Genomic DNA, 26,913 nt, shown 5'->3' on the forward strand with positions numbered 1-26,913 from the left:
CACTAATGCTGTGTGCTTGTATGGCTGTCCAGCTTTAAAGATAATAGACATGCTGAAAGTGGGGCTCACGGCTTCTTTCTCTGCCAGAAATTGTTGGACTGCCTGGCAACACGTCTTGTAGAGGTCCCCAGCCTCTATAGTGTGGAAAAAACCTTTCCTCTGGCTTGCTCCCAAACTAGCCCTAGCATTGTACGTGGCAGGAAAACAGATGTCTCAGTTATTAAACTGGAAGAGTGTTAATGCAGACTCCTGAAAAGCTTTTTTCTTACAAAGGTGGTACATGAAATTTCCATGATTTGAAATCCTACTCTGGCTTCTACATCGGGGCATACTTTTTCTGTTATTAGGTTACTCCAACAGTGGGACTCCATCACATTGGTTCTCTTACCAATCTTTTACTACTCACCCTGAGAATTCCTACATTCAGCTGGTATTTTCATCAGGGTAGATAGCAAAATTCATCCTGATAGGGACACTGATGACAGCTACACCAGGAATATGTTTACCTGCTATTTGTTTACCTGTCCTAGAGGATTAATTTAAGTCAAACAACCTGGGTAACGTGGCAGGTCAGGTTGCTGATCACAGTGCTCTCTTCTGGTATCAAAATCCATGAATCTATGAAATGTTTTCTGAATCTGTGCCTGAGGGTAGAATGAACAGAAGCAGAAAGGTCACCTTTATCATCACTGCTGTCAAACCCTTTGGAAATAGCATAGCACAAGGCAAGTGTATTGCTTAATCACTTTGACCTTATGCTACATCTGTTCCTGTATCCCTTGCCTGTATTTTGTCCCATCACATAAAAAAATCTCTCCTATATGAAATCCCCTTTCCAAAAAGTGCAGAGCAGAACTCTGTTGGCTTTGAAAACAATGGGATCTTGCCTTTTACAAAGGCAATTATTGCCTGCTAAGCACAGAACTTAGCAGTGTTGCTATATAAATAATAATGATAATGAATAATGCCGCTGCTCTTTGTGATAATGGGACCGTAGGAAACATGGATACAGCATGTGTTGTTTCAGGCAGGTCCTTGTAGAGGTTGCAGGCACAAGAAGTGAGACAAGTGTTGGTGTCAAGTGTGTCTAGTGTTACCACGGGGTGGTTTAAGGTGTCCCTGTGGAGCTGGTTGGTGAAATATATGGAGTATCTAAATCAACACTAGATGCTTGTTTGGCACCACATTCTAGGTGTGGTGGTTGAGATCCAGAGCAGGTCCTGTACAAGCCACCAAACGCTGCAGTGTTTGAACATTCAGTATCTATTAATACGCTTTTATTTCCCACAAGCTGAAAAATGTGAAGTGAGAATATTCTTTATGTTGGGCTTTGCTGTCTTAATCTTTTGGTGTTGCACTTTCCTTCTTGATGTGGTCTTGTTTCATTTGTTATTTTTTTTCTTCTCTCTTAAGATAGAGGCTTTTAAAGATGGGTTTTCTTTCTAATAACTCTTTGTTCCGTTCCTAGCACAACCAGATCCTGGTCATGACTGAGCCATTAATGTGGTGGAAATAAATCAGTAATGAAAATTAAATGTGTGTTCAGGTTCCAGTTTTAATGTTTATATAAATTGCAAGACTCTGTACTACTTCCCACTAGTATATATGCACTAGTGCAGCATTAAGCAGCTTTAAATAAAAGAAAGAGCCTGATTTGTTCAAATGAACATCCCGAGGGGGAAGCACCTCTTTGAAGTGGAACAGACAGAGCATGGTGAAACCATATTGCAAAGATTTTCAATAGTCCAAACTCACCAGTTTTCTGAATATGATGGTGACATTTATGTATGGTTTCCTCTGTACTGGGCTTCTGCATTTCACTAGAGTGTTTGTCAAAACTCAAGCACGGTTGTGTTGAGTACGGCTTAAGACCTATGTTAGGAGTAAATGTGAATATGTATTCTTCCTTCTGGCCTTGTTAAAAATGTTCTTTAGCTGAAAACCAGATCGATAGCAAGACTTCTTTTTTACATATATATATATATATATATATATATATACACACATATATATATAAAAAGCAGATGATGCTTTCCCTATCCCATGGGTTTTCTACAGGAATGATTTTTTCATAGTTGTCACACACATGCCCCTCTCTGGAGAGTTCTAGGAAATGGCAATTGCATTGTATCATTGCCAAAAGCAGGAGGGGAAGAACTAAGAGCATGAGAACAGAGCGTCTCATCACAGACATGGTCTTTTGCTGTCTCCTGATGCATTATTTCAAGTTGTTAGATTTCCATTCATGAATATCCTTTTCAGATGATCAGAATAAATCCAGTTCTCTAACTTCCATATGCTCTTGTAGTGTTTTAGCTTGAGTTTGTTCCCTTTACCAAGAGCTAAACTAGTCTTTGGGTGGTTACATGCTGTTGAATACAACACATTATATAGCAAACTAAGTAACACAGGGAGAATGTTTTACTTTTCTACAAACATCATTATTTAACAATGCTCCAAACGTCAGATTTAATGTAAAATATATTGAAAATGATGTGGAAGATTCAATACTGAAATGTGCAGTCCTCACACAGAAGAGAAAGCAGTCTGGAAAGTTGTAGTCACAGTTAATGAAGGAAGTGTTCATGTACTGCAACGTCAGTATTTGGAGTTATATCTTTCCTTATTTCGCTCACAGCCCCGGTAAGTCATTGTATCTTTAATGCTTGGCTTTGATTGCTATCTTAAACGGAACCACTAAAGGACAAAGTCAAGGTGGATGTGGCCTTAATATTACATGTGCTCTGTTTTTTTCCAGGGGCCTGTTATCCAGCAGCTTCACAGAGACCCATTATTTGAAAGACGGCACTGACGTGGTCCTCGCACGCAATTACACGGTAAGGTTGGTGTTTCGCAGGTAGATGATGCTTCATCCTTAAACGCCAAGGTTCTCTCTGCCAGGATCTGAGCTGTGGGATGAAACAGCTCCACGTGTGATCTTTTCTCATTGTTGCCTTCAGTACCTTTTTGACTGCTGTGATCCTACACATGAATTTCTAGAGGAAGGCTTTAAAGGCAAGCTGTGGGGTTTTAACCAGGTGACTTTTAAAAGCCGTAAGATTTATTCAGCTGCTTGAAAATATACCCATTAAAACTTTAAAATAAGTGAAACCATTGTGGATCAGTTATGGAAGAAAGTCAAGGTTCAGTCAGGAAAAAAGCCCTAAATATCTCATTTCCATAGTGCAGAAGTTCAGATCGGAGGTTTTGAAAGCTTGGGTATCTTTCTGCATTCGGGAGTTTGCTAGAGGGGGCTGGTTGTTTGGGTATACTTTCTAAACCAGCCCATAAGACTGTTGTGGATATACGTGATACTTAAATATATATGTGTATATGCAAGTAGATAGGTAGGTATGTGTATATTTATAAGTATGCATATATATAAAAATATGGGTAACATGATCCTGGTTAAAATCAGTAGTTAAAAACTGCTTTTTATAAATAGAAACAGTTTAAAGCAGTAATGTTGTTTTCCTCTGACAGTACAAACGCCTTAATTAGAAACAATGCAGCAAGTGATTTTAATTACAAAGTTTATCTTTTCTCTGCCTAAGTCCTATAAAGTATTGGTTACATTACGTTATTTATTTACTGACACTGTCAGAAGAGGCATCGTGCTTTGTGTTCCCATCCGTAACAGGCTTTGCTGGTGTCAGTGAAAGGCATTATTTCTATGCATAACATCTTACTTCTGAAAAAGCATCTTCATTATAGCTCCAAGTAAAGCAATCATTCTGAAAGCTTTCAGTATTTTCTTTCTTGCTGGATGCTCATATCTTCTTCCAAATCGGTTTAGTAGTAAATAGTCATTTGTTTTAGAAACTGGAAGGCTGTATAGACTCCTAAAGGAAATAAATGGAAGAAATGAAGCACGCAAGTCTTTGACAGATTAACCTACGTTAATATGAATATGTGTATGGCTAATGGTAGCTAGGCTTTCCCTTACAAAAAAATATCTGTTTTCATAATGGCAGCAAGTCATGATTAATACTGACAGTGCATTTTGCTGCCTGAAAGATAGTTTTTTTGAGAGAGATCACTGAATTCATTTTTCATTAAATGCTGCAATATGGTTTCGAAAAGATAAGTCCCTGTGATTTTATTTTTATATCTCGTCTTCACTGAGGACATCAATATAGTCTGTAGTTGTAACCAAATCCAATTTCCTATTGAAAAGTTGCTTAGTCAAATTCTGCTTGGAGGTCGAGCCGAGTCAGGTTTGTGGAGTTTTGTCATTTGGGGAGTTTCCAGCACATGAATCAGTGTCCACAATATTTTTCTGGTTTATAGCACTTGAAAAATCTGCAGTTGTCAAAAGCTGGTGTTTATTAAATGATCTCAGGTAAAGGTAGAGTTCTGCTTTAAGTCTGACAAATCAGCCGTGGTAATTAATTGTTTTTAGGGGGTCATCCATTTTATTACTGCTTTACAGGAGTAAAAAAGCTTTGATAGGAGAGGGGAAAAAAAGAAATCCTGCAGTTCAGTGGAGTTACTGAGCTAGAAATCAATTTTCTACCAGTCCAATTGCAGGCCATGGTCTGATAAGTTTACATTTTTGGTATTGAACTTCGGCATCATATAGCAGGTGGGTCTGAGAGAAACTGTGAAATGGGCCACAACAGGGAGCTCAAAGTTAATAAAATGACAAGTTGTATGTGGAGCGGGAAAGATATCAGGCCCTTTGCCATAATTCACTTTGATAAAGACAGCTAGACTGCAGCAGCAGGCTGCGTGGAACGAGATGTCAGCTTGCCCTCCCCATTCCACTCACTACTGTGCTTAAGACTGGTGATGCTAAACTCCAGAGACTGCCTTCTTAAGAGCTCTGCCTTATACTTAACTTGAAGTGATGAGAATAAACCTATTTTATATTTCATAGTCACTATATAAGGGTCAGTGCTGAGGTGGGGGACTTTGTTTTTCTCATCTCTTATCAACTGAATGCATGTAACTGATAATATTAAATTAAAGAGAAATAGTATACATTGTAAGATACATTGAAAACTTTCACAACCATGGCAATTGTGACTGAAGCAACCTTCCCCCCAAAAAATCCAGTGTATGACTTCTGCCCTTCTATTGTCACTTTATCCTTTCTAATGAGTTACTCGGTCTTTATGAGTCCTGATGATAAAAATACCCAAGACTAAAACCTATTACCCTGTTTCCATTGTTTCTTTCACTGAGAAAAGCTATTGAGATTTAGCAAGTCTGACGTTACTGTTCCATGTTCAGCTGCTCATGTTGGAAATACAAATGCTCTAAGCCTAAGCAATTATTTTTCATGGTTATAACCTTATTTGCAGAAAAGTCATATCTGAATTATTGCATCTTGCCCAGCATTTCATGGCTATTGCTTTCTTTAACAATATCAAGGTGGTCTTTAGAAGTCTGCTGTGTGTGAGGCTTTGCAAGTGAAAGCCATGCCCCAAAACTGAAAAGGTTAATTAATGCAGCGGGATGGATGTGAATGAACCCAGTAATAAAAAGGCACAGTGAGATGACTGTCAGGTTGAAGCATGAGTGATAACTTTCCTTTGCACTAATAAGATAGGAACCTTTTACAACAGTGTTTTCAGTTTCCAGGTGGCATTCAAAGGAGTCATGAGAAAAGAAATGCTGGACGTTGACACAGTCACGGCTTTCCAGCCAGCCACGTAATTGGGAATGTAATATAACCTTTAGTCAACAATAAAATTAACCTTGATCCCAGACAGATATGTGTGTGTGCTGAGAAAGTATCTCTGTTGTGGGTGCCTTTTGCAAGCAGTGGATTATTAAGGAAATACAATAACCTAGCCACAAAATGAAATTGGATTGTTGCCTCTCAAAATAGAAGACCCTCTTATACTTGGTTGTCCTTAATAACATGCAGCCACTCGGTTAAGTAATTGAATAAAAGGTTTCCTTTCCAACTTGTTTCCATCCCCCTTCATTTGCTCTGTGATTCTTTTCAACCTATAGGGTTGGGATTGGCCTTTTAGTACTTGTCTTTATGCATAGCTGCCTCCTATAGGCATACATACATGCAAATGTCCTTAAATAAAAATATGTGTCTCTATAGAAAGTAGTAATGTGTCAGCCAATTTGTTAAATTGATTAATTTCATAAAATATTCCATATTATAGCTTTAATTAAAATAACACAGAAAATGGTGGTCAGATGAGCAATTTAAACTCTATTGACCCTCTTAAAAATATAACCCAAGAATCATAGAATCATAGAATAGTTAGGGTTGGAAAGGACCTTAAGATCATCCAGTTCCAACCCCCCTGCCATGGGCAGGGACACCTTACGCTAAATCATATCACCCAAGGCCTCCTCCAACCTGGCCTTGAGCACTGCCAGGGATGGAGCATTCACAACTTCCCTGGGCAACCCATTCCAGTGCCTCACCACCCTCACAGGAAAGAATTTCCTCCTTATATCCAATCTAAACTTCCCCTGTTTCAGTTTGAACCCGTTACCCCTTGTCCTATCACTACAGTCCCTAATGAAGAGTCCCTCTCCAGCATCCCTATAGGCCCCCTTCAGATACTGGAAGGCTGCTATGAGGTCTCCATGCAGCCTTCTCTTCTCCAGCCTGAACAACCCCAGCTTCCTCAGCCTGTCTTCATACAGAGGTGCTCCAGTCCCTGATCATCCTCGTGGCCTCCTCTGGACTTGTTCCAACAGTTCCATGTCCTTTTTATGTTGAGGACACCAGAACTGCACACAATGCTCCAGGTGAGGTCTCACAGGAGCAGAGTAAAGGGGCAGGATCACCTCCTTCGACCTGCTGGTCACGCTCCTTTTGATGCAGCCCAGGATACGGTTGCTTTCTGGGCTGCGAGCGCACACTGAAGCCGGCTCATGTTTATTTTCTCATGAACCAACACCCCCAAGTCCTTCTCCTTGGGCTGCTCTGAATCTCTTCTCTGCCCAACCTGTAGCTGCGCCTGGGATTGCTCCGACCCAGGTGTAGGACCTTGCACTTGGCATGGTTAAACTCCATGAGGTTGGCATCAGCCCACCTCACAAGCGTGTCGAGGTCCCTCTGGATGGCATTCCTTCCCTCCAGGGTATCAACCAAATCACACAGCTTGGTGTCATCGGCAAACTTGCTGAGGGCGCACTCAATCCCACTGTCCATGGCAGCGACAAAGATGTTGAACAAGACCGGTCCCAACACCGATCCCTGAGGGACACCACTCGTTACTGGTCTCCAGCCAGACATTGAGCCATTGACCACAACTCTTTGTGTGCAGCCATCTAGAGCAAACATTACAAGCCAAAAAACTCCTCTGACCCTTTGGGTTTAAAAACCACCTAAGGTTTCCATTTAGGAACAGTCTGGAATCTTTAGTAGAGGGACTTATTAGTGAATATTATGATTTAGTGGGACAGGAAAGAGGCTGTGAGTGTTTCTGAATGCTGTAGCCTCAAAAAGATGCTCCCTTTCAAGTAAGGGGAGTAAAAGCAATATGGAAACTAGAGAGCAAAAGGTGTTCCTGACTACTGAGATGCTTTCTCTTTTTCACAATCAGGGTCACTGCTACTACCACGGCCATGTACGAGGGTACCCGGACTCCTCAGTCAGTCTCAGTACCTGCTCTGGACTCAGGTAAGCCAATACTTCACTAATACTTGAGCTCCTTAAGAAATCATCCTTGTACCCACTGAGGTTTTGGTTTGCCTTTTAATGAGTATGTCAATATCCACTTTCCAAATACCCTTTGTTCAAATGATGGTGCAATCTCTGTGAAAACATTTTCCCTCTAGCTGCTCTGATAATAGATAGCAGTTAGGGTGTTTTCCGTGATGTCCCTTCTCTCTTGCTGCCCATCCTTCTCTATACCCCTTTATAGCAGTATGATGCTTATCACATTTTGGAGCTGGCAGTGTCCAGTACCCCTCCAGTCCCCCTTGTCCTCAAAGCTGTGTCACCAGTGATGGCAGGACTCCTTTGCAGCTGTGAACTCATGCATGGTCCAGCTGCCTCAGCAGTAGGAGAGATTGCTTTAAAAATACGGCTGTGGAGCTCCATAAATTGCATTCGTGGCAGATATGATGCTCAGCATTAGGATTTAGCTACTTGCTACCACAAGAGTAACAGATTCGTATTGCTGAAACCCAAACCTCTTCTGAGCTTGAGAAAGGAACAGGCTGACAACAGTTTAAATGCACAATGGACACAGTTCAGGAAACAATTATCTTCCTTACTTGGACAATCAGAGACTGGTATTTACTCACAGAGCTGTTCCAAATCACAGTAATTAACTGTAAATTGGCTCTAGTGTTCTCCCTGGAAAACCCAGTTTTCCTGTCAGATTTCCAGCTGTCTCAACCTTTCTGGGTTTCATTTATCTACAAGCAGCATGAGTAGCTGGAATCGTTTTCCCTTGATTTTGCATTTTGTGCAATAGTGGTATTATCAAGGCTTTAGTAACAGAACTGTGGGATTGACAGCAGCAGAGAGAGCAAAGAGTTTGTTACCAAGACCCTTATCCCTGTTCAAGGGACCCATTTGCTGTAGCAGATGGATTCCTGGGGCTCATTCCTACGTGGAGAAGGGCTTTATAGCATCTTCCACAGGTTTACTCTAATTAACCCCTTGCATGGACCACTCTGCCTTCACTAGTCATGCTCTCAGTCTGTAAACACACAATGTGGTGCTCCCAGTATTTTAATTACAGGTATTGCATTGCTGCAAGCTCCATAGGGAATACTTGCACCATGTAGGACAGGGTCTGCGCTGATGTCTTTTTCAGGAGCTACCTAAGAAATTATAAACTCTCAAGAGAAATCACTCTTCTCCACATTAAAAGCATTTTCTTCCTTCTCTAATGTGCTGTTATTGCCATTGTTGAGCCCACAGAGTTGTTTTTCAGTTTTAGATAGTCAGGTATGTCAAGGCAACATATGCTGGCAGTGACATTTTTGTCTCATCTGGCACTACTGCAGACTAATCCCCAAAGTGCAAGCCGAGAGTATTAAGCTCCTTCCCCATAGGAAAAGTGTAGCAGCATCTTTTTCAGAACAAAGTTTCATAAGTTTCCCTGCAGTGCATGTTTTGCTCTAGCAGGAGAACAACTGAGGACTTATCTCAGTATCCGTGCCTTTAGCTGCTGTATTCTCTCCTGAGGTATGTGAAGAGAGTGTTCATGAGAACAGTAAATGGTAAGGGTGCCTGTTGAGTTACTCCACAAAACTCACTTGGCAGCCTCATGGCCAATAGTAATAACTTCCAGTCACTACCTGTGTTTGGCTCAAGTCAGTGATGTCTGTTTGAAAGCCATCATAATGCACTGTCAGCAACTTGAACCACCCAGGCTTTCTCATTAAAACTGGTTAGGAATCAACTGTCAGGTGGTGTGAAATCCCAAGAAGCTTCTCTGAGGTTCTGAGAGCACCAGGCACCTTCCAGAATCAGACCCACAGGTCACTGTGTACCTCTGCCACCAAAATATTACTGTGCCAATGCATCCCTTCAGAATGTGGGTGAAAGATCTAGTTGATCTCGATTGATGTTGCAGGAAGTTGATCAGTGATCAGGAAGATGTCCCTGCTCATTGCAGGAGGATTGGAACAGATGTCCTTTAAAGGTCCCTTCCAAACCAAACCATTCTATGATTCTCTGATTTACTAGATGTGATCCAGTCTGAAATAATATGAGGAGTAATAGGACAGTTCAAAACTACCTCATGGCTTACTTTGTGGGCAACTTTACCAGTATTACAGCTTGAAAGAATAGTTGGATAGGATAGGGTAGGATAGGATAGGATAGGATAGGATAGGATAGGATAGGATAGGATAGGATAGGATACGGTAGGATAGGATAGGATAGGGTAGGGTAGGATAGGATAGGATAGGATAGGGTAGGGTAGGGTAGGATAGGATAGGATAGGATAGGATAGGATAGGATAGGATAGGATAGGATAGGATAGGATAGGATAGGATAGGATGATGTACTTGCCCACCAACTTGCTGGAGTGGGGACTCTTGTTTTCCCATGGCATGACAAAGACTGCAGGGACATAGAGACATAAACCATCATGTGGTGATGGAGCCACATGGTGCAATCCCTGGAGCAGTCATTTCACTTGCAGCAGCCGGTGAAAGGAAAGACTGGTCTCATTCTCAGGGTCTGTTCCTGGCTTTGTGACAGTTTCTAAGTGACCTGGACAAATCTCTCTGTCTCAGTTTCTCCATCTGTGAAATTCATTTAATGATCCCTACCTACCTCACACAGCTGTTGCATGGAGCTGAAGTTTAAATGCCTGAAAAACATCTAAGGAAAGGAAGTGCAAGCTGTTAGCTCACTGAAATCTCAGAGCACTAATATCCTCCCACTCCTACAGACAAGCACCTTGGGCATTGTTCCAGGCGTGGATAGGTAGGGACTGTGTCTTTTCCCCCAGATTAGGAGAGTTCATTAAAAGATGTGAAACTAGTCATAAAGAATAGGTTCCACATTTGGTATGCTCTGAAGCCTGAGTTCTCAGCAGTAGTCAAAGAAGCAAAAAGGAGCATAGGAATTACTGAGAAATAGAGGATAAAAACAACAAAAAAAACTTCGTTACCACTTTATAAATCCATGGTGCACTCACATCTTGAATTCAGTTCTGGTTTTCCCTTCCCCATCTCCAAAAAGGAAGCATTATACCCAGAAAAAGTTACAGGGAAGGGCAAAACTTATGATCAAAGGTAAGGAACAGCTTTTATCCAAGGAGAGAAAATAGACTAGGATTTGTCACTTTTGGAAGAGATGATGGAGAAAAGGGATATGATGAGACGAGACTGAATGTCTTGCTGAAGAGGGGGCAATTGCTGACATTTTTTGTAACCCCAAAATTAGGCGACATCAAATGAAATTATAGAGCAAAGGGAAAGTGCTTTTTTATTCATCAACTAATGAAGCTGTAGAGCTCCCTGTCATCGGTGGGTGTCAATGTAAAACGTATCTGTAGATTCAAGAAAGATGAGACAATATGGGGACGGGAGCAAGAAGGGGCATCTCCAGGGCTGTCAAACCCAAAGATGGCCCTGGTGCTCCTGCTGTCAGAGCTGGGGGTACCAGCTCTGCTGTGCTGCTTATGTTCTTGTGTCCTACTCCCAAGTATCTGCTTTTGGCCAGGGCCAGAGACAAGGTGCTGAGCTGGAGCTACTTTGCTCTGACCTACTGCAATCATCAAGTTCTTACAGTACAGCCACACAGTTGATCCTTTGAGAGGTGTTGTTAGCTAGTAGTAAATACAGCATGGTTACTCTATGATGAGATACAAGAAGAATCACGTGTTAAATCTGCAAACTAAGACTGTCTAGGTTTGACTAGCTGACGTTTTTCAGGCATGTAGAGGGGGTGAGGTATGAAGATAATGAGAAGTAGACCCATCTCTCTTATACACACTCACTTATCCCAGCTATGTCACATCCTCTCAGACATAACATTCAAGTGCCTCGCTTCACGTAGGATTGAAATGGCATAAATAGTTGGATTGACACTGATAGCTGCCTAAAATGCAGGTTAGAGGAGAATATAATCGTGCCATAATCTCCAGAGGAGGAAGAGCTGAATGGCGGAGAGGAGACAGTAAATGCTGAATGCAGGAAATGGGAACAATGGGTAATCAGGATTTCCAGCACTTCCATCTGGATAAGAAAGCCAATTAGACTGTCAAAGCCTGTGGGAAGGTGAAGGTATGACAAAGTCAAGTCGTTTCCTTCCTGTCCTCGGGAAACACCCTTCTGTTTGTCTAGCTCAAAGGCTCTTCAAGTCCTTAGCAAATAATCTTGGCATGTAGCCACCAGACACATCTTCTGTGATGAATTTGTGCAGACTCAAATGATTTTTCCCCTGTTACTTTCTCTGCAAGTGCAGAACCTAGTAAACACACATAAAAAAAAAGCAGCCTGAAGAAGGGCACAATCTCTATGGTCCGGGGGCTGGCAGAGGATGCTGACATGGGGATGTTCAGCTACAGTGACCCTACGGTGGGTGAAGTTTCTGTCAGAAATGCCTTGTTAGTCTAAGGATAGAAATCTCATAGGAAGCCTTTTGAAAACACCAAAATGCTCTTGAAAGTCCTAAGAATGCCTTAGAGTTGCCCAATTTCTAGATAATAAACCCATTCACACATACAGAACGTATTCCATCGTTTTCCAACCCCATCAGTGGCTGAACGATGTGTCCACAGAAAAAGTGATGGGGATAAGGCCCCAGAACTGATCAGACTATTGTTTTTAATGGGATTACATGGTCATGGTACATGAGGCCACCAGCATTAGAGCCATCCATTTTCCACATGGTCTGGCTGAACTCACGGTGTCCCAGACACAGTCAGCTGAAGAGGGGGGTTAAATATGACACTCCAGACATCAACTATTTAAAAAGGGAATGGAAGTAGGAAACCAGTGAGAAAAAAAACCTCAAATTCCTCATGTTCCTCAAGCATGATTTCCCCACAGAAAGGGAGATTGCATCCAAGAATGAGGTTAGGAGAAAATCCCAGCTGAGGAAAGCTCCGGTTTGGATGTGTGCTTTCCCCCGGTACTGTCTGAAGAGCTTTTGGTTCATATAAACATCTCACATGGTTTGTAAGTTATCTGACCGTGAAACTACTGGAGGTTTTTGAGCTCTACATACAAGGCATTCAGCATCTGGGGTTTCATAGCTTCTGTATTCTGGCTGTTTGAGTGCTAAACAGCTCCTGGATCATGATCCCCTCTGTGTTCTGAGATGAACAGCATGTCTACTCTTTGAGAGTTGTGCATACACTGTCCCTAGGTGCACAGTAATCCCCCGAGCATCACTGTTGCTGCCAGGACAAGCATGACAGATGATGTGTACCCTGCTGGTTGAGCCTGCCCTTTCTCCATCAAGTCTGTGTCTGACAGCACTTAATTTAAAAGCAAAACCCAAAACCCTAGAAACTGAAACTAAATATCTTTTTATATTGTGTAACTTGAAAAAGCATCATAGGGGCCTTAATGTGATGTGCAGTTTTAAATCAAGCCTCCTTTTATTGTTATGCCCTTTGCTGCACAGCGGTAGAAAATGTGCTCACTAAATTGGCACTGATGCCAATGTCTCTTTCTTTCTTCATTCTTCTCTGCTTTCCTTGGTCTGCCTTGTCATCCTCCCAGTTGAGTTTGCATGTGACGCTTTCTCTGATAACACAATTACTGCTTCTTGCAAGCCAAATGCTGGACATGAAATTGCATTATCACTCTCAATTCAAGTAACTCCCTGCTTAAATTCCAGGCATCAAAGTTGCAGACCAGTATGCATTCACTCTGGACAAATGTGTCTTGCACCAAGAAATGATTAAGTGTGTGCTACAGTAGTCTCTGGGTATGACTGTGTTTTAGACACTGTGCTACAGAATATATTTTCAGCTTAATGAAAGGCACTGGCTGGAATAAAACCTATCTGACTAATGATGTGTCTGCGTGAGAGCACCTCTACCAGCTACTGCTTTAACCTCCCTTTGAGATGTTGCCCTTTGCTGATTTGGGTCAGACTTGTTATTTTAATGGAACCCTGATGTGCAGTAGAGTAGGATAACGGTATTACTTGGGTCTTGTGTGATGGTCCATCAATAGATAATTATTGTCTGTCATTACTAAAATTTGCCCCATTTTAAAAGTGGGGAACTGATGCAGAAAGATGTGAATTGCTTGTCCAAGGCTGTGGTGGAGACAGGAGTGCTTCTGTCACTGGAGTCCAAGTCCCATTCTCTATATTTCCCATTTTTTTTTTTTAAGTGAAAGAATGACCAAACCATTTGGAAAATATCCAAAGATCACCCAGACCATTAGAAAAACAGTCAATACATCATCTTTTCATTTATCCCAGTAGTATTCATCTGCAACTATTAACACATACTAAAAGTGAAGTTTTCAATCATTACTACATTTTTCTTCTTCTTTTGTTTGTTTCTCTACTTACTGTCCTGGGAATTTGTTACACAAAGTCCTAGGAATGGAGAATGTATAAGAAAAATAAATTAAAATGCCCCATCACTTTACAGATTACTTTCTGATATCATGCATGTTGAGAAACACTGTAGTGAGTAACTGCAGTACATCCATCATGAGCATCATGAGAACAGCTCCTCAGGGCCATAAGGCTCCAATTGTGTTATCTATTCACCTGCATTTCATTGTAGTCAGTGATGCAGCTGTGGGACCAGATCCTTCACTTTTTCAGCTGTAGCATTAATTATGACATGAAGGTCCTATAGGATTTTAGGTGGCACATGAGCATTGCACAGTTATTCACAGTGTCTGTGGGCAGAAGCCGACTTAATGTGAGTATGTGGTGCGTAAAGATGACAGTCCTCTATAGTCAATTGATTTCCTACAAACTGAAGACATCTAGAATCCTCTTCCAGTGGTAATAGAGCTTTTTATTATTATTGTTTAGCAATGAGTATAACTTTGAGCTTCATTAAAACCAAATGTTTAATTGCATTCATGGATATCAGATTTATTGATTTACTTAACTTTCCCTATATAGTACTCCAGAATAATATATAACAGTTTCATATGGTGCTGTCCTAGCCAAATTTTACTTCAGCATCACAGTTTCTCAGACAAGTATGTGGTGATGGTTTATGTTGGCTGGGCCTTTGCTTCTGCTGACAAGCTGGAAAAGAAAAATCCCATTTATATTTTGAGATTTCCTAAAGCCTGTTGATTTATGGAATATGACTGGGCTTGCATGAGGCTTTGTTTTGGGCTTTCTTTTTTGGAGAAAACAGTATCACATTTGATTTTATCGATAATTTAAATAGCGGGATTATTCAATCAAATTGTATTTCCTTAATTGAGAGATTCTTGGCAAGTTCCATAGGAATTAATAACAAATTAATTATTTAAGTTATATTTTAATTTCTTTTTCATTGAGATGAGGAGTTCTCCCATCATAGTCCATCTCAGATACGCATTGCCCATGTGTCCATGTGGCATGTAATAACATACAATGGGCAAATACCAATGAGTTGTTCATGTTTGGACCTGATAGCAGCAATGTGGATGTGGTTTATTTGGTGCTGACCACCAGACATGGGCAGGAATCAAACCCTGTTGAGAGGTAGAGTAAAATATTAGTGCAGACTCAAGACCGCACTGAAGTTGCTTCCAGTTGGCTTAGAGCCTCTGAAGTGGTGTCTGGACATGCTGTATGGTATAGATTTTTTTATTCTTCCCTCTTAATGATGAAAGGGAGAGCCTGATAGTTCTAGATAGGGTTTGATTTGTCTCTTGTCTTCCTTGCCCAGCTCATTTGCAAGATCTTTCTGACTTCCCAGCATCAGTATGGTTTGTGACTGGGGAAAAATACGTATGCCATGAATTAGATACGTGGTGGCCAAAAAATGCATGCTTTGTATTCATTTTTCCCAAATATTTATAAGCTTGGGAATTCTGGTAGTCTTTTTCTTGGTAGAGGTAATGGTAGAAATCCAATGGATTTTGGTAAAACCTGGTCATAAAGAAAAGACACTTCTCAAGTAACTGAAGCGTTGCTGAAATCATTTTGGGGTTCCTTGTACAATTTTTGGCTGGGGAGATGTAGTTTAGTATGCTGTCTACTTTCCACATTGGAAAACAGTTTTATTTAACATTAATGCTTCTGAAAAATGGAAGAGCTGTGCCATCTTGTTCTTTGGAGAACATATGCTGGTTCGGGAGCGTGGAGAACCATGTTCAAAAGGAAGGCACAGAGATGGTGTAGGAGTAACAGAGGCTTCTTTGAAACACCTGAAAGAAGGAGAAGGAAAAAGTTGTGCATTTATTTGATTTGCATCAAATTCTTAGTACTGAGTGACTGGTAGGTATTGCTCATCTAATCCTGCCACACCAACAAAAGAAAGAAACCATAGTTTCGGATGAGTTACATTTTTAAGGTGCTGTGCTTGGCACTGATCGATGGTGGGGAAAATGCAATTGCAGGAAAAGAAAATGAGTCAAAACCAGAGAGCTGGCCAAGAAAATTCATATTTGATATTCATTATCTTATTAGAGATGGTCACAAGCCAAGCGCTGATAGCCTGGAGGCAGCACTCAAAGGCTAAGTGTGCATTAAAGGAAAAGTATATTTTCCTTTATGCCGAATGTGCAGATTTTTTTTGTACCTTGGGATTGCTTCATGTGCAAAGGTGGAAGTGTTCTTAAAGGCTTATGCTGGATGGGAGTCTCAATGCAAGTTGTATTGGCTGCCCTGGCTCTGGTGTGCTCAAGAGAAAACAAAATTAATTACTCTGGTATCTGATCATTTGTCAATGTAACAATAAAGAAATGAGAGAGCTTTACCCAGTAAAAGGCTGTTACTGAGTCTCTCTCTTTCTAGTGTAAATTATTTAACTCTATTTTTTTTAAGTTAATGTTCTAAGCAGGATAAAGTTTAACATTAACAATAAAAACCCTCATGGATTTATGTTGTCAGTAAAGGGAGATGGTCAGGCTGGCCCATTTCAAGCTAATGACTAATGGACTTCTGCCTCCATTGCTGGTTCCAGCTGCCTCCCAAGTTAAATGATTAATTGCACAAGGGAAAGACAACAACCCTTATTTGATTGTGCTGATTACAGAGTTGCTGATTATTGGAGTAAAAGGGAATACGTTATCCTGTTTTCCTAAATTCTTCAAGGAATAAGGCAAATTGGAAGTAAAGCTGTAGGGTGTAAGGTTACTCAAATCATGGGGTGACCTGCTTGGAGGTCTCCCATATGTCATGTATGCTGTAGCGTATCCTGGCTGTAGCTACAAGGATTACTGTGACAAATCAGTACTGCTTTTCAAACTGTGATCCATAATACACAGCATGCCTGTAAATAATATATCTTACCTGATTTGCCAGGGGTGCTGAGGAATCTACAAACGAATTATCAGACTCTGATTCTTGGTTCTCAGCAGTAAAGCAGGCTCTTGCGAATGCTGTTGCACAGCCTTTAATACCGTGGGGTTCCAGTCTTTTTACTCCCAGACATCTAGCTGTTCTAGTTAACAGGAAAATGGTCATCTCTTGGCTTGGCTGAACTGGTGCTAATGATGTTTTATAGCAAATCTGTGCAGTTAGCTTCAAATGAAAATGTCAGTTAACTGCTTAGAGGGCTGCAGACTGGAGTTTCTTCATTGTACCTTGCTAAGAATAGAACAGCTAGGGCAGACTTTTCCTAATAATTTGACTTTTTATTTTTAAATCAGTCTTTATAGTGTCGTTAACTTGTTTCTGGGTCCTTCCTCTTTCTCCTTTTTTATCTTTCTTTAGCTTTCTGCAGAAGAACTGTACAGAAACACATATCAGTCTCACAATAGCTGTAGTGTCTCCCTTTGTCGCAGAACAGATAGAAATAAAAAGAGCAGACACTTCCTGTACACCGAAAAGACTCACTAATAAAAGACAGCCAGCCTCAGGCTGAAAATTATTGCTGTTCAATAGCATATATAGGCAGTACAGGGCAATTCAGAGGAGGAATTGAGGAAGAATGCCTTGTCCATTAAAGGTTTCATGGAATTCCAGGTAGGTAGATTGTAATTATTGCTGCTGAACCTTTGCCAGTGCTTAGGGATTAATGTCTCCATAATTTAAACACAGGGAAGAAGTGCATAGCACAGTGCATTATTCAGTGTAGCATCTAATTGCTAAATGCTTACAACACCCCATAAGCAAATGGTTATCCCTAGTTTAGAAACGAGAAATGGGTTTTAAAGGGTGACTTTCCCTGGTTACACGGTTACCCAGCAGAACCTGACATGCAGCTCAATATAGGAATTATCCGGGCCCCTCCTGTGTGGTTGGCAATGTGTGCTCAGGATGCAAGTGAGACACAGAATATGAAATTGGTTTCTCTTACAGGAATTTCTGTGATCCCTGTCTGTAACCCTGCTTCACTCTTTCTTATGCTGTGCCAATCCTGCTGTAACGTAGAGCAGTGTTCACACTCTGTGGTCTTATAGTTGCAGTTATAATTACTAGTTGCAGTGGTATTGTTGGAGATCATCCTACTTTATGCCATGTAGTACCAGAAATCCTATTCCAGCATGCCTAGACCATGGACACCCAAACCACACTGCCTGTGTTTCCTGTGCTGAGCTGAAAGAGCAGCCTTATGTCAGCAGCTTCCTCAGCACGAGGAATTGGGAAGATATTCAACCTTTTGTAAACTGTTTTACTGTAGCAGGTCAAAATAACAGGGCAGGAAGAAGAACAAGAATCCAAGCAGGGCTTTTATTAGATGAGTTGATGTATTAGATGTATGTATCTGGTGTATACATGGAGAGTATTTTTGATTACGAGGCAGCGCATAAACCCCATAATTGGTTATGTGCCCTAGGTTCTTCCCTATGTCTTTTGGAGCGTGGTGTTGTATCTATCTCTTCCTAATTCCCTTTTTCGCCCTCTTTCCTTTTTGCATACTGTTGCTCAAAGTAGTGCAAGAGGAGCGCTGTCATTAATGGAAAATCTTTGAGATCCTCAGAGAGCAGGTAGTATTGCTGTAAAAAGTATTATTTTTGGTAGCAAAATGAATTAAAAAGGAACCCACTGGTTAATATATCTGAGCTTCGTTCTGCTGCACCACAGTGCAATATTTAATAATCCTTTTGACTACTGCAATGCCTCTTTCATCTGGCAGAATTGATGCTTGCATCAGCGTTTGGTTTAAAAGGTATAATGCACACTGCAATTCATCATGAATACTTTCCCTCTGTACCTTTCCTTATAAAAGTGTTTCACCATGCTTTCGTTCATTACTGTTTGCCATGGGTCCTCAGAAGCACACACATCGTGACTCCACTCAGCAGTGGCAATGCATCACTGTGAGAATGGAAAACACATAAAACACCAATATAATTTTGCCCTACACAACAGCACTTCAGAAGCGGCAAATTTTCTTTGAGCCATTGCTTCTTTTAAAGTATAGTGTGCTGCAGTGGCAAATATACAGCTTTGATGTTTCCTGCTCCCCTCGACCATGACGTTATAAATCAACGTTTTGCTTTTTCAGACTCCATCGTTATTAAAACTTGTTGTAACTTTGTTGTAGACAAACATACGTTAACTCTTGAAAACCATGCATCTTCCTCTGTTCTTTCCTGTAACAGGGGAATTATTGTATTTGAAAACAAAAGCTACATTCTGGAGCCATTGGAAGGTGCTATAAACGAACACAAGATCTACCGAGCAGAGAATTTGAAAATAGCCCCAGGATCTTGTGGCCACCAGCTGGACATCCCTGCCATGGGAGCTGATGACAGTGACGCATCGCACCATTCTCAAGCTGGCAGGGTAGGTGGATGATGCACTTTTATGCTTCTAGTTTGCTGAGCACATCACTGGCAGCATTTCCACTTTACTGCCTATCATAACTCTCTGTTACAAAGAGTCCCTACTGAGCAAAACATTAAACCATATAGTCAACTTCTGTTGACATCATGTGCTAAAGTGCATGCTTAAAATTAAGCACGTACTTACATGATTTGCTAAAGTTTTATACCTTTTTCTTGATCCTGTGTGTATAGCTTGCTTTTTACTTTCCTTTTGGTAATGAGATGGCACAGAAAAGTCTATGGTTTCACATTATGGTAATATATTTTAGTTCATGTATGATTATACTTGGAATTTAAGACCCCATAAGGACACTGAGCGATGTCTGGAAATGTTCTTACCCACCAAGGTGGAAGAGAACATGATAGCTGTGATGCTTTGCTAATATTAGGTTTTGAACCTTTACATTCTAGTAGGAAAGTATCTTATGCAGACAAAACAAAATCTCACTGTATTACTTTACAGATATATTAATGTAGGGTTTTTTATGTAGGAAGAAATACACTTAATGTGAAATGCATCTAGCTAATGGAAACTGTAGAAAATTAAATGAGGACGAGAAAATACTGTACTGAGTTCATCTGCATATTGGATTGTAGGAAAGACTTGTTTAGGTGTTCAGAAATTATACAATGGTACAAATCTGAGCTCAGCACTTGATAGATGTCACATTATGGGATTTATACTTATGTGCAGTTTTGCATCAGGTTAATTGTTAAGGAAAGCAACCTACATGGCTAAATCCCTTGTTATTATTTGTGTGGTGGAACTAATTTATTTTACTTTTTGAGATATTAAATATTACATCTAACACGTTAGCCTCTGAATGTACCATTTTATGGGCTACGTGTGTTTCTAAAACTGTGTTTAGATTGGAAGCAATGGAAAAATACTTTTCACAACTTTATTGAAGTTTTCCTCAAATCCTTGTGACTTGACTGAATTTCACTGAAGCAATCAACATAACACCAGGAAACAAAACTGTGCATACAACTAGCTTGATGCAGTCAATGCAATTTCACTATTACCCTCACAGTTCTCACGTTTTATTGATGGCTTCAACTCTGTGCCAGAATTCACCTTAAATATCTAAATAACATTTTTGCTGTGCTTCACTGGGCATAATTATAAAACCTGTCAACAGACACATCATATGGAGAGGTACAATATATACAATGAGGATGTTGGATGCACTTCTAATGTATAAAACTTAAAAGTTGTCAAATGTAATGTGTGGAGTGAGTTTTCACATTTCAGTGTTGTCAACAGCTAAGTAGATTGTCAGGACATACTGAATAACGATGACCTGCGAAGTACGAAGACATAAGGCTGCTTCAAATTATATTGGGTGCAGAAGTAAGCAGAAATATAGTTTCGGGTTCAGGGCATGATGAAAACTTTTGGTTTCTTGACAGGTCTGGGAGAGCTTTTTGTTTCACTTGTTTTTTTCCCTCACTCAACTGCCTACACACTAAATTCTTATTGAGCAGAGATGAAATGTGGGTCGATATACCCCAAAGTTAGACTAGCCTTTGGGTTAGATTTAAATATAGATAAATGATGGGGCAAACAGTGGACTCGGCTTCCCAGATCCAAGCATGAGATTTAATAGAGCAAGTCAGGTAATGTAGTGGATGTGCGCAGACATGTTTTGCCTTATTGAAGTTGGGTCTCTATAGATACTGGGTCATTTCATAACTCAGCAGACCCTCAAATTGCAGCAGTGTTTTCCAGTTGAGCTCCATTGAGACAGGATCACACGCAGCCTGATGTGTGTAAGGCAGCCCCTAGAACCTGGTGTTTTCTCTAGTCACAAGAAAAAGCCATTTTGGTGGTGCTGGTGGACCACAGATCCAGCTGGTGAGCCATATGGGGCAAGTGGATCATAGAGAAAGAGAGGCTGAAACATTGCAGTGTGAATCCAAGCCATGCCAGTTCCCAATGTAAAAGCTTTGCTTGCTGTCCCTGGTCAGATTTAATTCTATCAGGACTTTAGCTTTCCTTAGCTGTATTGTTGACTCTTCATTTTAATTCTGAAGGATTAACTTAGGCAATGGACTGCGCATTGATGCAGTTGGCTGCAGAAAGCAAGCTGACAGAAGTCATAATTAGGTATATATTTTAAATAAATATTATACCTAAGGGATGCCCATAGCCTTTGGGCAAATCACTGGAACAGATTTGTTATGCCAGTCATTCATTTGAGGCTTACATGGTCATACCCTGCTAGCCAATTTCTGTGAGGCTAACTCTCTCCAGTCCAAAGGGTTTTAATCTTGATAAAAAGCAAATGGTTTAAACTCACTGATAGAACAGAGCTTTTCTTGTATCTTTGTACCTGGATTTTCATGTCTCATCTGGAAGAAGACTAGGGGCACTTTAGGTGTACATCTCTGATTAGGACCACATGATATATTTCAGGCTATTTTAGATTTGTGATGTCTGAGAGATCAGTTCCATCACAAAAAAATACCCACGTGGACTTTTGCCTTATGTGGTTTCTCATGTCTGACAGGGAGATAAATCGAGCTCTGTCAGAGCATTGTAGGTTCTGCTGAAGTCATCTGAGACATGGCAGGCCCCTTTGTATTGCATCTGCTGCTGTTCCAGGAGCTGCAGGAGGGGACACGCTGACTCCTTGGTGTCCTGCTTCCCAGCCAACATATCACCAGGCACTGCTGATGACCGGTGTGGCAGACAGGGCAGGGGCATATGCACCAAGTCTGTGCACACACCATGACCCAATGGTGGTGACAGTTGTCCCCAGCAGAGCACGAGAAGGGGACAGAGAACCCCAATGCCAGGAGAAGCTGTAAGAATATCTACCTGAGCCCATTTACCAGGCACCGTAATAAATGTAATCCCATGAAGTGTTTGTATTACTGATGTTTAGTTCATTAATTATAGCTTTTATTGCTATCTCAGTTCATAAATACCCTCTAAATAGAACTTGTTTTCCAGTTACTGTAGTTTGAGGGCTGTGTGACACTATTAAATATGAGTTTGAAAGTCAGAGTTACTAAAGGTTACATCTGTCGCTTTCCTCTAAACACAATGCTTCTTGTAAAACATTCAAAATCATTAATCAGCAGGTAATAAAGAGGAACACATTGGTAATGTGAAGAGAACTTTGTCAAAGTTGGTTGGAAGGTGACATCCAGCACTGACTTAGCTTAGGGGATCACAGAGTTTGCTTTGGAACAGTTTGCTTTGGAAAGCTTTAGTCATGTTTTAGCTTATAGAGCATTAGTTTACTTCAAACCTTCATGGTCACTACTAGGTCATACATCTGCTTTAAGCTCCTTAAGTTCTGGCACCAAGAAGAGGTGAGACCTCTTTTCCAGAAACAAGGGAGGAATGATAGAGCAGATACTCAGCTGCTGTAAATCACAGAACTTTTACAGGCATTAATAGGTCACTTAAATTTAGGGTAGCAGAGGAACTGTGCTATGATTAGTACTATTACAAAACTATTTCATTTTCCTCGGTGATCTTTTTGCCGCTAAGAATTATCACTCTTTTAGACCTGCATTTAGAACTGCAAGCTGTTTTATATGAATACACAGATACAAAATGAGGTGTATCCCTTCCAGTTTTAGAGTATTAGTTTGCGCCCTCAGACTCTAACCGTTCATTCCTTTCTTTTCCTGCAGTATTTGTTCTTCGCTTTTTCTTCCCCCATACTTTATCAGTTGACCACTTGATCTCTTCTCTGCTTCACTCAATATCCCTTTATCTCATTTTTCTTAGTAGCCACTTGGTCTACTATGTGAACCGTTTGCTAAAAGTGATCTTATCATTTCTTTAAATGTGCCTTGAAAATAGCAAAGGTCCTTCTGCTAGAGATGATTTGCTCCGCCGAGGAAAGATAACTCAAACATTTCAACTGCAGAGAGCTGAAAGGTTGAGAGACTTTGTGCCACTTTCCTGCTTGCTGTAATATAATCTTGGGGTTGGGGGTTGTACGTACCACATAGACTATGTGTTGTAGTAGATAAAAGGAAAACTTCCATGAGGACAAGGAATACAATAACAATTCATATGCAGTGAAGTCTGAGAAGTTGTGTACCTCCTCTTGCAAGCTGAGACAGAGCTGATTCCAAAGGTCACTACTGCAAAAACAAAACACTCTTTTCATATTTTTTTGGCAGTACAAGAGGGAGGCTCTGAAGACAACGAAGTATGTGGAGCTTGTAATTGTGGCAGATAATCGTGAGGTAAGAAACTTAAAGTTATGGGAAACATGGGTAGGAAATGCGTAGCTCGGTTCGGCTGCCACGGTATTGCCAATAATGTGCTTCAGACAGCATTATGATGGTTTTCAAAAGGAAAGCTCCTGCCCTAATTAGGGCTAAGCAATGGAAGGCACTGTCAAGATAGGATAATACTGATAGTCAATTGTAGAATTTTTTGCAATACCTCATAAGGAATTTGACTCTTGAATAACTGGGATATCTGGCAGTAGCTGAAGGAGAGGCAAATAAGAATTCACTACTCAAGATCTCCTTGAGCTAGCTAAGTCTTTATTGCCATTGCCTCTGCCCTCGGCAGGACTGACACTGGAAGACACAGTAGGATCCTGCGCTTGCTTTCATAGATGTATTTTACCATCACGTCATTTACCTTCCTGACGGTTTGCAAAGAGATCTTCAAAGCGAGTAACCGGAACTGGCTGTAAGAATGTTCCAGTGAGTTGAATGGCAGCCAAAGATGTAAATCTCCATTTGACTTATTTCCCTGCTTATATTGTTTTCTGGTCTTCTTGGACACAGTTAGCTAGGGAATTAGAATCACTCTACAGCAACAGCCAAAACAGCCAAAGAGCCTTTTCTTCTCTACAAAACATCAGTCCCTGAAAGAACCCTATGTAAGACTTAAGAGATTTTAAAGTCTTCTAGTCAGAACCAAAATCCCATCCCATCCCTTGTGTTTATTCTGAGGCAGACCATGGTCCCATGAAGCCAACAGGAGTCTGCCACTGTGTAATTCCCAAACTTCACCGACGATGCTGGCAGAGTGAGGTGGCTGTTGGGGGGAAAATGTGGCATTTGTGCTGCTAGTACATTGATCCTTTACATTCCAAGTTTCAGAGACAAGGCAAGGATGTGGAAAAAATTAAGCAGAGGCTGATAGAAATTGCAAACTACGTTGATAAGGTAAGAACACGAGCTTGATTTCACTTCTCCCAAACTTACTACACTTTCTGAAGAATGTTGCTGTGAAATCTCTACTTCTTCTACTAGTAGGTTAAGAAAGCTCTCGTGCTCAGACCAGCAGCTTTCACACTCTTTGCCACATCTCTTTGTCCGCCTACCTTTATAAGGAGTTAACTCTGCTGCTCTCCTAATACTCCAGTATTTCAGAGCAATGCTTCTCTCCAACCAGTAAAAGCAAAAAAGCAAACTGAAATCTTTTCTGTGTTGAAACCCTTCAATATACTGAACTGTGAGCTTTGCTCTGTATATAAATATACATACTACATATACTCTATATAAATATGCAATATTAAATATACAATATTTGCTCTGTATATAAATATACAATAAATATATGAGGTGTGCATATATCTATGGAAGCACTATTCTTAAGAAGATGTAGAATTTAGCTCTAGGATTCTATTAACCTCGGAAAACAGTGAAGATAATCGCATATGGAACAGCCCATAGGAAAAAGATACTTATAAGGAAGAATTTGGGGAACAAAGACCTTTGCAGCAGCAAGGGATGGTCCAATTGTAAGGCCAACAAAAGGTCTGCGATGACATGGACTGTAAGATATGTAGCCCAAACATGATGGCAGAGTTAAAAATATATAGTCCTTAAGTTAGCAGAAGTTGATGGCTGAGTAAGAGCAATAAGAAAGACACATACTGTGGATGGTTTTGAATTTGAAGTCATTTCTTGACAACAAACAAGAAACCCTAAGGATCCTCTGTGGTGTTTTTTGAACAAATTAAAGTTTATTTTTGCTGTGCTGTACAGCCAGAAAATATTAGGTGTCCAGCAGTGAAATTATAACCGAGGGAGCCTTAATTTAGCTGAGAACTTATCAAGTGATGCTTTAAGGGCAATAACTCAAGAAGAAGCATTCGTGATTAAAAACAAGCTGCTGAAGACACCTCCACCTCTTCTGTAATTGTCTTGCTGACTTATTACTGGAGGACAGGTGTTTATATGTTACCTGCTCAAAATTAATTTTGCATATTATAATATATTTGTGTTTCATGCTTAATTTATGCTCAGCAAATGCCAGCGTTATCCAAATGACTGTAATGCACATAAACAAGACAGATATGTAGTACATGCTTTTCTCCAGCTGTCAGCCAAACCTATTGATCAGTTCTTGAATCCTTCTTCACATTAGTCTCACATGAGAATTGTTAAGTCTGCTCCATTGCTCATGCTGCTGTGGCTCCCCTCTTGTAGCAACTGTGGCATTTACCAGTGGGATAATACTGTATGTAGCTCACTCTGCTAAAATCACTCGTTTTCATGTGCAAGACTGGATGACTTTAGCTAATTTTCAGCTCTGGGTTTGAACCACAGCTGTCGTAACCACAACTGTAGTACTGCAGTAGAGCTGCCTCTACCTCTTGAATTGCACTGGTGCTAGTGATGGAGGGCAGCCATGGAAAGAGTGATCTGCCATAGCAAGTTTGTTCAGAAGTGAAGGTCATAGATATATCTTGAAGGAAGATAACAAACTTGGGAAGCACATAGAGAAGTAGTGTGACTCTGGATCTCTTTGAATGCCTTATGGGTATTTAGTCAGGTCAGAACTGTTTTCTGTAAGCCATTGAAGTATTTAGTCTGAGTCAGTCCTATCAGACTACAAAAGAGACCATTTAAGCCTGTGCAAGAAAGGTTCATATGCATGCTCTGTTGAAATACTCTAATCCAATGTGGCCTAAAGTATGCTTTAGAGACATGATTATATTTTTCTTTTCTCATTAGTTCTATAGGCCACTAAATATTCGAGTAGCCCTCGTTGGAGTCGAAGTATGGAATGACATGGATAAGTGCTCTATTTCTCAAGACCCTTTCACCAGCCTCCATGAGTTCCTGGACTGGAGAAAGCTGAAACTACTACCTCGTAAACCCCATGACAATGCACAGCTGATAAGGTAGACTTCACACTGCATTTAAAACCAGCCGGGATTTCAGTGATTTAGGAATAACTGTAGTGAATTCTTCCCCAGTTGCTAAGCTGTTGGGAGGAACATCTGTGCTCCTGAGGGTTTGTTGTTCCCCTTTGCAAATATCAAACATTAAAGAGCTTTGCAGAAAGCTTCAGCAGATGTTTCAGATGAATTTCCTTCCATACCTCTGCAATAGCCCTGTTACTTGTAGATCCTTCCTGAATACAACTCATGTAGAAGTGTAGATGTGTAATAAACTCCTAAATACTTAGGGTATGAATATACAAGCAGTTTAAGCTCATGTCAGTCCAATTTGCTACTGGCAAAGGCCTTCATTCCAAATGCTGAGCTAAGGGGATGCTATGTGAAACCTGTTACTTAGTAGGAAGACCTCAGTAAACTTTAAAACACAGTCTATAAATTGGATAATTCATTTGCCTTTGTGACTTACAAAATGAAATCA

At 40.6% G+C, this 26,913-nt stretch overlaps 1 protein-coding gene and 1 long non-coding RNA gene across 2 annotated transcripts in view; one reads left to right on the forward strand and one right to left on the reverse strand.

The window, feature by feature from the left end:
• The window catches only part of LOC133282577 (uncharacterized), a 380,577-nt gene that overhangs the window by 103,459 nt on the left and 250,205 nt on the right, over positions 1–26,913 (reverse strand). The window lies entirely within an intron of this gene.
• ADAM12 (ADAM metallopeptidase domain 12) overlaps positions 1–26,913 on the forward strand; it is a 188,148-nt gene that overhangs the window by 102,317 nt on the left and 58,918 nt on the right. The window contains exons 4-9 of the mRNA XM_061478574.1: positions 2,759–2,837; positions 7,527–7,603; positions 19,090–19,273; positions 23,464–23,529; positions 24,397–24,468; positions 26,266–26,435. Coding sequence (XP_061334558.1) covers positions 2,759–2,837; positions 7,527–7,603; positions 19,090–19,273; positions 23,464–23,529; positions 24,397–24,468; positions 26,266–26,435 — 648 coding nt within the window. The remainder of the gene's footprint in view (positions 1–2,758; positions 2,838–7,526; positions 7,604–19,089; positions 19,274–23,463; positions 23,530–24,396; positions 24,469–26,265; positions 26,436–26,913) is intronic.

This window comes from Pezoporus flaviventris, unplaced genomic scaffold, assembly GCF_033815535.1.
Source record: "Pezoporus flaviventris isolate CSIRO_AGI_PZ_B2104156 unplaced genomic scaffold, CSIRO_AGI_Pfla_v1 ptg000129l, whole genome shotgun sequence".
In the NCBI taxonomy this organism is placed as follows: Eukaryota; Metazoa; Chordata; class Aves; order Psittaciformes; family Psittacidae; genus Pezoporus; species Pezoporus flaviventris.